Genomic DNA, 14,619 nt, shown 5'->3' with positions numbered 1-14,619 from the left:
TTCATGTGTAGAAGGCATGACCTCTTGCCACTAGGACATATTCCCAACCCCTGATTTTATTTTATTTTTTCACTTTTCCTCAAAGCTAACACTGTACCACCCGAGTCACAGCTCCATTTCAGGATTTTTGTGTCTGTGTGGATATGGTTAACTAGAGATAAGAGTCTCAAAGACTTTCCAACCGCGTCTGGCTTCATGCCAGGATCCTCAGACCTCGGCTAAGTGAGTAGGATTCTAGGTGTGAGCCACCAGCACCGGCTAGACTTTAAATTCTTACTCATTTGAAAATCCATTTCTTTTCATAGAGTCTTTTAAGGGCATTCTTCACATCCCTGTTTCTGAAGCTATAAATCACTGGGTTAAACATAGGAAAGACAACAGTGTAAAACACTGCTACCACTTTATCACTGTCTGGGGCATAGCTGGTGGTGGGGCGCAAGTACATGAACAGCAGTGTCCCATAGAATAAAGTGACGGCTGTCAGGTGGGATGCGCAGGTGGAGAAGGTTTTGCTCCTCCCTCCTGAGGACTTGATGCTCAGCACAGTTAGAAAGATGCGGACATAGGAGATGAATATGACTACGAAAGTGCTGATCTGGATGGTGCCGCATAAAGCAAAGAGCAGCAGCTCATTGAGGTGGGTGTCTGAGCAGGCCAGAGCCAGGAGGGGAGGGATGTCACAGAAAAAATGATTGACCACGTTGGAAGCACAGAAGGGAAGCCGAAAGGTGAGCGAGACATGCACCAGCGAAGTGACACTGCCACAGAAGTACGCCAGTACAATGAGGCCCAGGCAGACATGGCGAGACACCAGCTTGGAGTAGAGCAGGGGGCTGCAGATGGCCGCGTACCGGTCATAGGCCATCGCGGCCAGGATGAGGCACTCGGCGTCTGCAAAGCAAGCGAAGAAAAGCATCTGTACCACGCAGCCATAGAAAGAGATGCTCCTTCTGGAAGCCAAGAAGTTGGCCAGCATTTTGGGGGCGATTGCTGTGGAGTAACTGATGTCTAGGAAAGACAAGTTGCCAAGGAAGTAATACATAGGGGTTTGTAGGCTTGAAACTGTATTCACTAGAATGATTAAGCCCATGTTTCCCACCACAGTTAAAGAGTAGACGGTGAGGAATATGAAGAACAGCGTGACTCTGAGAGGGAGAGAATCTGTGAAGCCAACAAATAGGAACTCGGTAGGCCTGGAGTAGTTTTGCCCTGACATCTTCGTAGTTTTCTTCTCTTTCTCATTGGATGTAAATTAAATCAGACAATGTGAATGGACTTGATTGATGACTGGAAAACAATCTTTCTTCTGCCTTTTGAGGAAGAAAATACATGGTTAAAATGTCATGGATGTGGCAATTCGTGTGATGTAATTTTGCTTGGCTTTTTCGTTTAAGGAAAACAAACTTACTGTTTGTTTCAGAGAAAACATTATTTAGTATATGTTATTTTTTGATGGCTTTGCATTTTATATGAGAGGTGAAAAATTGCCTTTGGAGAGGGGACCTGATAGAATAAGAAAAATGACAGTGAGCTATAGAAATGAAATTCTACTATTACAATCCTTAAATCACATTTGTTCTTCTAATGGATAATTGAGAAAAAATGTAAAATATACTCACACTTACATATATTCTCTATCGGCAGAAGCATATTTGGATCAATTCAGCAGTGATACTCACTAGACACTATATTGGAAATGAACTATGCAAATTGGGGAAAGTGGAAAACTAGGAGAAAATGAGGAAGGGGAGATTCAAATAGAAATGTATTCATTACCTATTTGATGTAAGTATGACCCATTTGTAAACCACTTTCCCAATACATTTTTTTAAAATATATTTTGTTTGTGGAGGGACCAACTACATATAACACATGATAATAATGTAGTTGGTGACTAGATTTAAAGAATCAGTTACTAAAAGCTGAGCACAGAGATTGAATTATCCTTCTTTAAAAAAAGTGATTTCTCAAGCCCCATGTCCAACAAAACAAAAGTAACAGACAAACATAATTTTTATTTTTGTTTATTGGACCACTGACAAGGATTCTTCCTTTTCTGTAATACTTTTGTCTCTTGATGGTACCAACTTAAAAGTGTTAACATTACAAGAAGATGGATGAATACTCAATATGTTACAGTTCCTTTTCTTTTTTGGTTATGCAGTTGACAAATGTGTGTGTGTGTGTGTGTGTGTGTGTGTGTGTGTGTGTGTGTGCATGTATATGCCTGTATGTGTGTGTTTGCATGTTTGAGTTTGGGGACTTGAGCTCAAGGTCTGTGCACTCTTCCTTACCCTTATCCAGTAAGATTAGTATGGGAACACTTGAGTCATACCATCATTCTTGCCTGGGCTGTCTTGGAACTATGATCCTCAGACCTCAGCCTGCTGAGGAGCTAAGATTACAGGTGTGAGTCCTTAGTTCCCAGCAATTCAGCACATTTTCTAAAGATAATTACGGATTATTATAAAGGGAAAATTAAGGATTATTATTATTATTATAAAGATAATTCTTAGGGATTGAGTATGCTGCATGGAAAGAATGACTTTACCTTGTAGGAAGTCAACTGGACACAAAATGATTTTTTTCAAATGAGAAAATATGATTTATTTATTTTTTCTTAGTATTGTTGAGATTTAGGGGCTTTAATTATTGGTATTGTTATTGTGAAAGTAATTTGCAGAGGGGTTACATTTATGTAAGCCAGGTAATAAATATATTTCTATTTGAATAATGTCACCCCTTCCTTTGTCGTGCTCAGATTTTTCCTCCCATCCATACCCACAAACTGTATAGTTCATTTTCAACATAGTGTCTAGTGAATATTACTTTTACATTTCTTAAGTTTTTGTTCCACCATTTCTTTGGCCACATTACCTCCCAAAGACAGATATATGAATATCAAAAGGAGAAGAATTAAGAAAAAGCAAAAAAGAAATTAAGAGCCTCTTTCTTCCATTTCTTGGAGCTCATTTTGGTACATATTATTTTAATGATCATATTCACATAGCTATTGAGCCTTTTCTATCCTCTCACAAGAATATTTTTCTTTAGTCTCACTATGTGGGAATGCCTAGAGATGTTTATAATATCATTCCACAACATAATTTTTCCCCACCATCCACTATATTTGCTTGTAGATTTACTGGCACATTCTAGTTACCACAAATGAGGGAAAGCATGCAACCTATATTTCTTTGGGTTTGACTTACTTCTTTAATACAATTTTTTCCAAACCTTTCCATTTCTTTATGAATGGTACAATTTGTGATTGATTAGTAGAATTCCCTTGTGTATATATAGCATGTTTCATGATCATTGGTCCATTGAGTAGCATCTGGTTTTATTACATACCTTGGATATGGTAAACAATGCTGCAATGTACATGGTATTGCTCGTAGACTAATGGTGCTGGCAACATTGGCTATCCACAGGCAGAAAACTGAACCAAGATAAATCCTTATGTATCACCCTCCACCAGAATCAATTCAAGAATGAATCAAAGTCCTCGGTGTAAGGCCAGACATTATGAAAGTACTAAGACATAGAATCACAAGAAATCAAATGAAGACTAGATAAATGAGATTGCATGAGACTGAAGTGTTTCAGCATGGCAAAGAACATATCTAGCAAGGTAAACAATACCAAGGCAATGGGTAAAGATTTTATTCAGACAAGGGCCTCATACCTAAAATATACCTAAAACACACAAAAAAATTACCACTGCCAAATAAACTCTCAAAGAAATAACAAGCCAATTTTAATAAAAGCGCTAAAGACTTAAAGAGAAACTTCTCAGCAGAAGAATGGCCAGTATACATATGAAGAAATGGCCATAAAAAATGTAAATCAAAGCAACATTGAGATTTTACCTCATCTCAGTAAGACTGGCCACCATCAAAAAAACTAACAATAATGGATGCTGGATGTGATATGGCCAAAAGGGAATACCACAACCCTGTTCTTGGGAATGTAAACTTGTTCAACCACTCTGGAAAACAGTATGGATGATCCTCAAAAGACTAAACAAGGAGAACCTGTGACACAGCAATTCCACTCTTGGGCATTTATCCAACACTCAACAAACAAAGATGATATCTATAGGGCAAGCCTAAATAAAAAGCATTTATTGAGAATTTAACCAACTAGAAATAAGTAAAAGTTCAGAATTTAAAAAGTTGAAAAGGGCTTTTTGGTGGTTAATTGGAGACAAGAGTCTCATAGACTTCCTTGCCTACTCTGGCTTTGAGCCCAGCTCCTCAGAGCTCAGCCTCCATAGTAGTCAGGATTGCAGGTATGAGCCACTGGGACCCTGTTTGAACTGTCTCCTAACATATATTACTAGAATTAAATAAAAATACATTTGAGTGAAAAAATAAGTTGGAAAGATAAACAACACACACATACACACACACACACTTCAGGACGTCCTGTCACTAACTTCAAGAGATTATATTCAATGGGATGACACGATTAGTACAAGCCTTTTGATTTTGAAAATAACAATGCACTCTGAACCTTCAGACTTGTCTGCTTTGAAGATGTTATGCTTTTGTTACAAACATAATTTCATAGATATGGAAAAATGTAATTAAATGTCTAAAACATAGTTTTAACTTCTGATTCATATTGTAATGTTTTGTGTTCATATCAGTATTTCTTTATGAATACAATGGTGTCCGCTCTATTAAATTTTACCTTGGTTATGATACAGAATTGTTGTATAAGGTAACTGTGATACAGTATTCACAGACTCTCTATAATGTCTAAGAGAACTTTTATGATTCTTTAAGGATTATTCCTAGAAACTGTTAATATATGATATGTTTATGGCACATTTCATAATTCTCATTAGAAAACACAGACAAGGGAACAGAAAATTACAAATAAAGTGTTCAGTCTATATGGGAGGAGGAGGTAAGAGGCCCAATGGGGCACAAAAAGAGAAAGTGATATTATCTGAAAAATTACTGGAGGAAAACATGTTGAGTTGTAGCTCTAATAATAGATTTTAAAACCCCAATATAACCACAAAGTAGAAAAAAAATCACCCAACAAGTAATACTTGGCAATCTATTTTAATGAGTCTTTTCTAAATTTCCCATTTGTAGTATCAAAGCCAATTATTTCTCCTAACAGTCCACATAAAAAGTATAAATTGTTAAGGTTATTTCTGCATTTGACTGTTGAAAAAAAGACTACATGACTCAGGGTAACTTCATTGTAGAATTTAGCCCATACTGAGATTTAAGATCACTGAAATCAACTCAACTGAATGAAGGCTAATATGTTCTCATGGAAATGTTACTTGAAAAATAACTTCTTCTGAATGAGTTCTTAGTTACCATTTTCATGGAAGAACATACATGCTTACACAAGTTTTAGAATTAACACTTGTTATACTGCAGAGAATCAAAGGAATGTATGCAATTGACATAGTAATATTTATCATGATGAATGTATTAGTAAAGCTCACAGAATCTGGATTTAGACAAATTTATGTTCAAATCTAGACTCGATGCCAAGCCTTCTAGAAGCCACAGAACTATTCTATGCGTACATTTCTTTGTTTAATTAACAAAGAATGAAGTTTGTTCTAAGATATTGTACCATCTTTCAATAACGTTATTATGTTGTAGATGCATATAGAGATAATAAAGTTTTTGCTCATAGAAATAAGTTGAAAAAATTGTCAATGATTTGTTTTGTAATTGTCATAAAGAAGTCAAGTTTATTACAATACCCTTTTCAGTCCATGTGTTGTTGCCCATCCCACAGGCATACACAAACTGAGAAAAATCAAGCGGCTTCATCGAAGACAGAGTATATGCAAAGTCAGTCCATCATCCTATAACATTCACAAATAGATATTATTTTTCATCAAAGAATTCCTCACTTACCTTAAGACCATCTAAAATTTGATTTACAGGTCTTACTTTGCACAATAGATTACCAACATTTCTCTCTGGGCTTTAGAAATGAGTTTTACAAGGGAGAAGTATTTATCTTCCAGTTCGTGACAAGTGGGACAATATCCCAAGACAATGCCCAACCCCAGTAGAACATTGTGTGTCAATTACTCTCTTTCCATTGGGGTGAGTTAGCTGATTTCTTTTAAATGAGAAAGATGAAGGATGATACCACAATTGACTTTAGAATGGAGAATAATAACCTAACATATAAAATCATCATTGGCAGGTATTTTACTGAACAAATGAAATAACAGAAACATTTATCATCTCATGGAAGGAGGAAATAAACTCATATATTCTTGGATATTGTATAGTTTCCATACATTTCTTTTATGAAGAAAAGTAATTCAAGTGTTTTGAACTACAGCATCACATGGTGGAGTTTCTAAAGCATAAGTCCAATCAATATTATTAAGAAGACTCCCTAGCATTCTCCTTTATGTTTATTTATCAAGTAAGTGACTAGACAGGAATATATCTTGAAAACTATATTGCAAAAGTCAGAGAAAATGGTTCAAGCGATGTTACATGTCATAAGACTGGTTCGTAATCTATGTAACCTAACTTCTTTCAATGGTCAAATTGTGAATAACAGTGAAATACCACATCAGATTCTTGTAAATAGGATGATGTTTGTTTCATAATTCTTATAATTCTTTAACAATTACAGTGATATTTCTGAATGCCAAAAATGCAAATCACCTTTTAAATACTGTACATCATACTCTATGTACGTTAATATGTTTAAGGTGGACAAATAGAAGAATGTTCAATGAAGCAAACAATTAATTTCTGTTAAAGAACAATAAAATCAGTGTATTTAGAGACAAGAGTAACATAGCCTTACATATAAAAATAGTGTGTATGAGTAGGAATTAAAAGCTGCTCAAAAATCAAAATGAGTAAAATTGTCCAATTCTCATTCTCGTGAATTTAATAAACCTGCAAATCCAGGAAAGGATAGCAGAGTAATTTGCAGCCGGCATTTGCAGATAACACAACTGTTTCAAAATAAGTCATGCTCTATTTTGAGTGTATGTTTTTGCCTCTAAGGCTTAAGTTTAATTTTAAAGGTAATATGGTGTCTTATAAAGTTTAATGATACAAAGGAAAGCAGTAAACTTGCTCCACTCACCTAAGCAGAAATTGAGTATCCTGGTATAATTTAAGGCAGGAAGTAACAGTAGGCAAGAAAGTAGGAAATTAAATTATGAACAGGCAGGAACCAAAGGGAAGACATTGAAGTAGAATGTCTCACCAGTTTCCTTCACAAACAACAATGCTGTTCTGAATAACCTCCTACTTTGTTTCCTTTCCTGAAGCCTCAAAAGTCAAGAGTATTTGGTTAGGCATGATGTTCTTCACATGCTCTCCTCTGATTCAGGTGGCTAACAGAAAGATGTCAGAGAAGGTGGGGACAGAGATCACACTCATGTAAAGCTCTCTCTAGCCAAAGACTTCTCATTGGGAGTAACAGCAGCAGCAGGAGCAGCAGCACAATGCATCATAGCACACTGTCCAGCAGTGCTAGTACCTCATTTCTTTTCTTTTCTTTTCATCCCTAACTATGCCCCTTTTAAAGGGTGGTGTCTGGTCAAGGATGCCCTCACAGAGCTGTGTATGTGAACCCAGCCTCCAGGCAACACGCAGAGTTATCTAAGACAGTGCATGTGTTACTGGCTCAAGGTCACAAGGACATGCTGAACCAGCTGAACCTCAGTCCTTGGGGAATCACAAGCCCAAAGCCTTCCAGAAGGTTAGAACAAACAAAAACCCAAACAAACAAAACAAAACACCATCAACCACCGACCCTAATCGCTCATATTCAAGTCTTGTTTTTCCAGAGAGATGAAGGAATGTTTAGTGTCTTGTTTCTAAATTTGTCACTTAGCCTACAGAGGAAAAATCACACTTTTTTAATATTAGGATCCACAGTAGGAAGCATAGTACTGAACCTGAAAACCTGGAAATACCCTAAGTGTAGATTCCTTGTGTCCATGACGAAGTCATGTTGAGGGATGCATGCTGGGCTACCCTTAACATCCAAGCACTTTTTTTCTGAACCTTCATTTTTCTGCTACTGAGGAGATGTGGCTTCTTGGTGAGCTGAGTTTCATTTTTGAAAATATATTCATCTTCTATATGTAAACGTTTTAGCCATTTAGTATAGAAGCAATGAAGCATTCCATATATTTATAGACAATCTCCATGCTTCAGTCATACTGGTCCTGCTAGGATCCTGTATCCTTTATGGTGTAGTTGGATTATTAGAGGTACATTTTTTTTAACCCCCAAATTTAAAAGTGCTTGAACCTATAATGTAAGCGTTCATTTGTATTTTGCATAAAGTACAAGAAAATGATAGTTAATGTTTGCCTATATATTCACAAACAATTCTCATATGCTTCGGAAATATTCATTTCACTCTAGTTATTATTTCTACTACATTGATGACTGTAAATTTTGATATGTATTGTAGAATATGCCTGTTGATAATCAGTTATTGTTTTATTTCATTAAATATTCCCATAATTTGTTTGACCATTTGACAGCTTTTGAATACCTTTGTTAACGTATAACAGAAGCATAAGCGATGCGTTTATAATTTGATATGTGTCACTCACTATAAATGTAATCTATACATATATACACAGAAATATATACATATCAAGCTACATTAGTCGAATCAATAAAATCTTTATCAAAGGCTTGGTGGTGAAGCTGGCTACCCCAGCAAGAGACTGCCTCATATTCCCATCCTGAAAACATATTTGTCCCACCAAAAATTTAATATTACCTTTATTCCAGTCATGTGATATATTTTATATAATAGTAAAACATTTCTAATACTAATATTTGGTCTACATTAATGAATATTTCCCTCAAGTAATAGTAACAGTCCTTTTATTAAACCATAGAAAATAAAAGGATCCTGGGTTTTCAGGTATGGGTACTTTTCCTTTTAATAAAGTCATGCTTCTTGGGTTTTGTGTTATTTGAAAATCTAAGCAACTACTACCTTAGATCAATATGTGTGAAAAAAAATAAATAAATACATATCAGTTCCCCAGACAAATTAGTGAAAAAAACCTTTGAATGTTAACAACTAAAAATCCTTTATAATTATTCACAATTATCTGCATAATTATTCACAATTATCTGCATAATTATTCACAATTTTGAGAGTATAATTTTCGTTATCTTTATTTAAATTTGAAAAAATAAAATATTCATAATTAGGTTTATTGTTCTTTGCCGAACTGTCTGCTCTATTCATTTGCTCATAATTATTGAGTTATTTGTTCTTTGGTGCTTAATTTTTGTCTTTTTGTTCTTTACATTTCTATATGCTTATTTCTTGTCAGATAAGTACCCTGCCTAATTTTCTCCCCCTCTACAGGCTATCCTTACACTGTAGTACTTGTTTCCTCTCCAGAAGTTTTGCAATTTGTTGCAATTCCATTCATGAATCATTGCCCTTGTTTCCTGGATTATTCAGAGTGAATTTCTATGCCTATACTGTGAAAATATTCCCCTAGAAATTCCACTAGTAATTTCAAAGTTTTATATCATGCATTGAGGACTTTGACAAATTTCAAAAGTATTATTTATAAATATTGGTACAAAACAGTTTGTTTTACTTGATTTTTAATATCTTATTTTATTATAAAAGTGTTACAGTTACATAAATAACGACACAAGTACATTTATTTTTGAAGTGTTATTCCTCCCTCATTTCCTCCCATTTTCCTGTGATTCCAGCCCAAGTTGTAAATTCCATTTCCATCTTGGTGTCTAGTGAGTAGGTGACTGCTTACAAATTCTTGACTAGTTAGAGCACTGCCACTTCACTTTTCTTATATGAAAATTTCCAGTGTTAATTGTTGCCATGTTTTAAGACACATTAACCAAAATAAATACCCAGTGGGTCTCATTAACAATAATATTTGCTGCATTTTTAGGCTGAATTGAAAGAATGTTAGGGGCAATTACTAAGAAAAAGCATCACAAGCAATGATGATCCAGAGGGAGAAGACCAGTGAATACATGCCAAAGAAGCAGACACCTGCAGAAGTTTTGGTACTTATGGTAATTAATCCCTTTGAAAATTGTACTTACTACGTTTTGCATTGAGGGGAAGTGTTCAGTATGTGAATGTTTTCAACCTGTGTTATTTCATTTTGAGTCTATAGAGTAGTGAATTCCATGGTGGATATTTAATGAATCAAAACTTTTTCTTATTATTTTATGTAAAATAATCTTCACAAATGACCTTATAAATGAATTGTTTTAATTACATGCATTTGCCTTACTCATACACTAAAAGGCATCGTGGAGTGAATATTAGCATACTTAATGTTAATTGCTACATAAGTAATGTGCACCAAAATAGTTGAAATAGTTGCAAAGAGATGAAGCAGGTCTAATCATTTCTAGAACTGACTTAAATATTTTAAAGCCTATTCTAAAGTTTAACCAAATGATTCCATTCATTTATTCATTTGATATTTACAAAAATTTCTTGAGTGCCTATAATCAATCAGGTCCATAATATCAAAGGTATGTACTTTAAAAAAAGTTCACTAGGAATATTTAATAAAACATGTAAACAAGAAAGTGAAAATGATTATTTTATATTGGATGCATTTTGTAAATATAATACATGTTTTAGTAACAATAAGCTTCCAATTATTTTTGAATTTCAAGTTTCTATTGATTTACCTAATTCATTTTGTGCAGAATGCAACAATTCCATGTAATGAATTTATGATCAACAAGACATGAATATCATCTGTAATGTGTAACAAATAATTCATTTTAATTAGTTTACACATATTTTTCTCTAGTCCCTCTATAGTAACTGAACAAATGACATAAAAATGTACATGTTATCTCCCACAGTGTGATTTCTCTTGCTTGGTACTCAGTGTTTTCCTATCACGAGACTACAATGGTCAAAATAAGAGTCTCTGTGCCCACTCCATGAAAAGTAATGTGCATGTTTCTTCCTAATATGGATACACAGGAAAATCTGAACAAGGACATAAATAAACAATGAAAGTTTTCAAGGTCTTGTAAAGTTCTTTAGTGATATCTTTAAGCTAGAACAGTAAGATGTCTGTAATAAATTTGGCAGAAAGAAGGTCACAGACACTGATGCAGTTTTCAGTAAGGAAGGACATAAGGACCCACACAGCATAAACTGCTGGGATCCCACCCTCCAGAGTGTAAACACCTGAATACATATTTCCCTCTTCTTTACTCTTAACTTTGAAATGATAAACATCTTAACTTTTGAAGTATTTATGTCTCTGTTAATACAATGGCGGCATTATAATAAAATAAGTTTCATCCTTGTTCATAATTTCCTCAGTTTAGTAAGTGCTGTGGGCACTTTATCCTTATTGTAATAGATGATGTGTATTTCTACTGCCTGTATTGTCATTTGAACACACACTCATGGCATGACAGTAATATCAGTATTTTTGAATATTTTATTTTTCTTAAGTGATTCCTAGCCAGATTCCAGTGGTTTATGCCTATAATTCTTCCTACTCAAGAGGCTGAGACCTAGTACATAGTAATTTGACACCATCCACAACAGAAATATTTCTGGGGATTCCATTTTCAATTAACCATCAAAGTGCTGGGCTGGGGGTGTGGTAGAACACCATTGTAACCAAAATAGCTGAGCAAGAGAGTGAGACCCTGAGTTGAAGCACTGGTAATCCCCCCAAAAAGGAAGGAAGGAAGGAAGGAAGGAAGGAAGGAAGGAAGGAAGGAAGGAAGGAAGGAAGGAAAGAAGGAAGGAAGGAAGGAAGGAAAGCAGGAAGGAAGGAAGGAAGGAAGGAAGGAAAGAAGGAAGGAAGGAAGGAAGGAAGGAAGGAAGGAAGGAAGGAAGGAAGGAAAGAACGCAGGCAAACAAAGCAGGAAAGAAAGAAGAAAGTTAAGAAATTTATTTCTTAAGGGTGAAGTGGCACTCAATTATATGCCTAGCAATGAGGAGAAGTATAGAAAAGAATTACAAAGTCCAAGACAGGTGGGGCTACAGGGGAAGACAATATCTCAAAAATAAGGGCTGGGAATATGACCTAGTGGCAAGAGTGTTTGTCTCGAATACATGAAGTCCTGGGTTTGATTCCCCAGCACCACATATATATAGAAAATGGCCAGAAGTGGCGCTGTGGCTCAAGTGGTAGAGTGCTAGCCTTGAGCAAAAAGAAGCCAGGGACAATGAAGTAGCGTCGCCTTTTAGCCACATCCCCTCCAACAATTGTTATTGTTAGTTTTCTTGATATCTGACATTCTTACTGGGGTGAGATGGAATCTCAATGTTGTTTTGATTTGCATTTCTTTTATGGCCAGTGATGTAGAGCACTTTTTATATGTCTGTTGGCCATTCTCATTTCCTCATCAGAGTAGTCTCTTTGTAAGTCTTTAGCCCACTTGACAAGGGGGCTATTGGTTCTTTGCGGTTTTGTTTTGGAGGAATGTAATTTTTTTTAATTCTGCATATATTTTAGATATGAGGCCTCTTTCCATTGAATAGCTGGTAAAGATCTTCTCCCAGTCTGTGGGCTTTCTGTTTATCTTGCGAGTTATGACCTTTGCCATGCAGAAGCTCAGCAGTTTGATGCAATCCCATTTGTCCAACCTTTCTTTGATTTGTAGCCTTTCTGGGTCTTTGTTAAGGAAGTTCTGTCCTGCGCCAAGGAGCCCAAGTGTTTCTCCTATACCTTGCTTTAGTGTTTTCAGGGTGTCTGTTTTGATTTCGAGGTCTTTGATCCATTTGGAATTGATTTTGGTGCAGGGTGATATATAAGGATCTAGTTTTAGTTTGTTGCATGTGTTGAGCCAGTTTTGCCAGCACCATTTGTTAACGAGGCTATCTTTCTTCCAAACTATTGTTTTAGCTCCTTTATCAAAGATTAAGTAGGCATAGTTCTGTGGGTTCATTTCTGGGTCTTCAATTCTGTTCCATTGGTCTTCAGGGCTATTCCGGTGCCAATACCAAGTTGTTTTTATTACTATAGCTTTATAATACAGCTTGAAGTTAGGTATTGTAATTCCTCCAGCACTGTTCTTTCTGTTTAGGATTGTTTTTGCTACTCTAGGTCTTTTGTTGTTCCATATGAATTTCTGGATTGCTTCCTCTATTTCATTAAAAAATGGTGTTGGGATATGAATGGGTATTGCATTGAATTTGTAGATAGCCTTAGGAAATATTACCATTTTGATTAGATTAATCCTCCCAATCCAGGAGCATGGGAGGTTTTTCCATTTCCTTAGTTCTGACATAATTTAGTTTCTCTAGCTTTTAACGTTCTCATCAAAGAGGTCTTTCACTTCTTTGGTTAAGGTTATTCCTAGGTATTTTATGTTTTGGGGGACTATTCCAAAAGGAGTTGTTTTCCTGATTTCGGCCTCGGTCTGCGGGTCATTAGCATAGAGAAAGGCCATTGATCTTTGAGGGTTTATTTTATGTCCTGCAACTCTGCCAAAGTTTTGGATCAGCTCTAGTAGCTTGGGGGTAGAGTCTATGGGATTCTTTAGGTATAGGATCATGTCATCTGCGAAGAGAGAAAGTTTAACTTCATCTTTTCCTATTTGGATCCCCTTTATATTCTCTTCTTGCCTAATTGCTCTGGCTAGGAATTCTAGTACTATGTTGAAAAGCAGGGGAGAGAGTGTGCATCCCTGCCTTCTTCCTGATTTTAGAGGGAATGGCTTTAGTTTTTCACCATTTAGAGTTATGCTTGCTGTTGGTTTGTCATAAACTGCCTCTATTATATTCAGGAATGTTCCCTGGAACCGCAGTTTTTCCAGGGCATTTAGAATAAATGGGTGCTGGATTTTGTCGAATGCTTTTTCCGCATCCAGAGATAAAACCATGTGGTTCTTTACTTTGCTCCGGTTGATGTGGTGGATTACATTAATTGACTTGCGTATATTAAACAAACTTTGCATCCCTGGGATGAATCCAGTTTGATCATGGTGTATGATTTTTTTGATGACCTGTTGAAGTCGATTGGCCAGAATTTTGTTGAGAATTTTTGCATCTATGTTCATCAAGGAAATCGGTCTATAGTTTTCTTTCCGTGATGAGTCCCTGCCTGGTTTTGGGATGAGGGTTATGCTGGCTTCCTAAAATGTGTCTGGTAGTGAACGTTCTCTTTCAATTTCCTTGAAGAGTTTGAGAAATATTGGTGTGAGTTCTGTTTTGAAGGCCTTGTAGAATTCTGCAGTGAATCTGTCTGGACCTGGGCTTTTCTTGGATGGGAGATCATTTATTGCCCCGGTTGATGTGGTGGATGTGGTGTGGGACCCTACTTCACTGTTGTTGGAAATGTAAATTGGTTCAGACACTCTGGCAAGCAGTGTGGAGATTCCTCAGAAGGCTAAATACAGAACTCCCCTATGACCCAACAGCCCCACTTTTGGGTATCTATCCAAAAGACCACAAACAAAATCACAGTAAAGCCACCCGTACAACGCAATTTGTCATAGCTAGAATCTGGAACCAACCCAGATGCCCCTCAGTAGACGAATGGATCAGGAAAATGTGGTACATATACACAATGGAATTTTATGCCTCTATCAGAAAGAATGACATTGTCCCATTTGTAAGGAAATGGGAGGACTTGGA

At 36.1% G+C, this 14,619-nt stretch overlaps 1 protein-coding gene across 1 annotated transcript; it reads right to left on the bottom strand.

Moving 5' to 3' along the window:
• Nucleotides 1-277: 277 nt before the first annotated feature.
• LOC125362720 (olfactory receptor 5AS1-like) lies at nt 278-1,216 on the bottom strand. Its single transcript, XM_048361621.1, has one exon. The coding sequence runs from the start codon at nt 1,214-1,216 to the stop codon at nt 278-280; it is 939 nt and encodes a 312-aa protein (XP_048217578.1).
• Between the last annotated feature and the right edge of the window lie 13,403 nt (nt 1,217-14,619).

Source organism: Perognathus longimembris, chromosome 13, assembly GCF_023159225.1.
Source record: "Perognathus longimembris pacificus isolate PPM17 chromosome 13, ASM2315922v1, whole genome shotgun sequence".
Taxonomy (NCBI): domain Eukaryota; kingdom Metazoa; phylum Chordata; class Mammalia; order Rodentia; family Heteromyidae; genus Perognathus; species Perognathus longimembris.
Note: the sequence above shows the minus strand (reverse complement) of the source record. Positions and strands in the feature narration are given on the sequence as shown.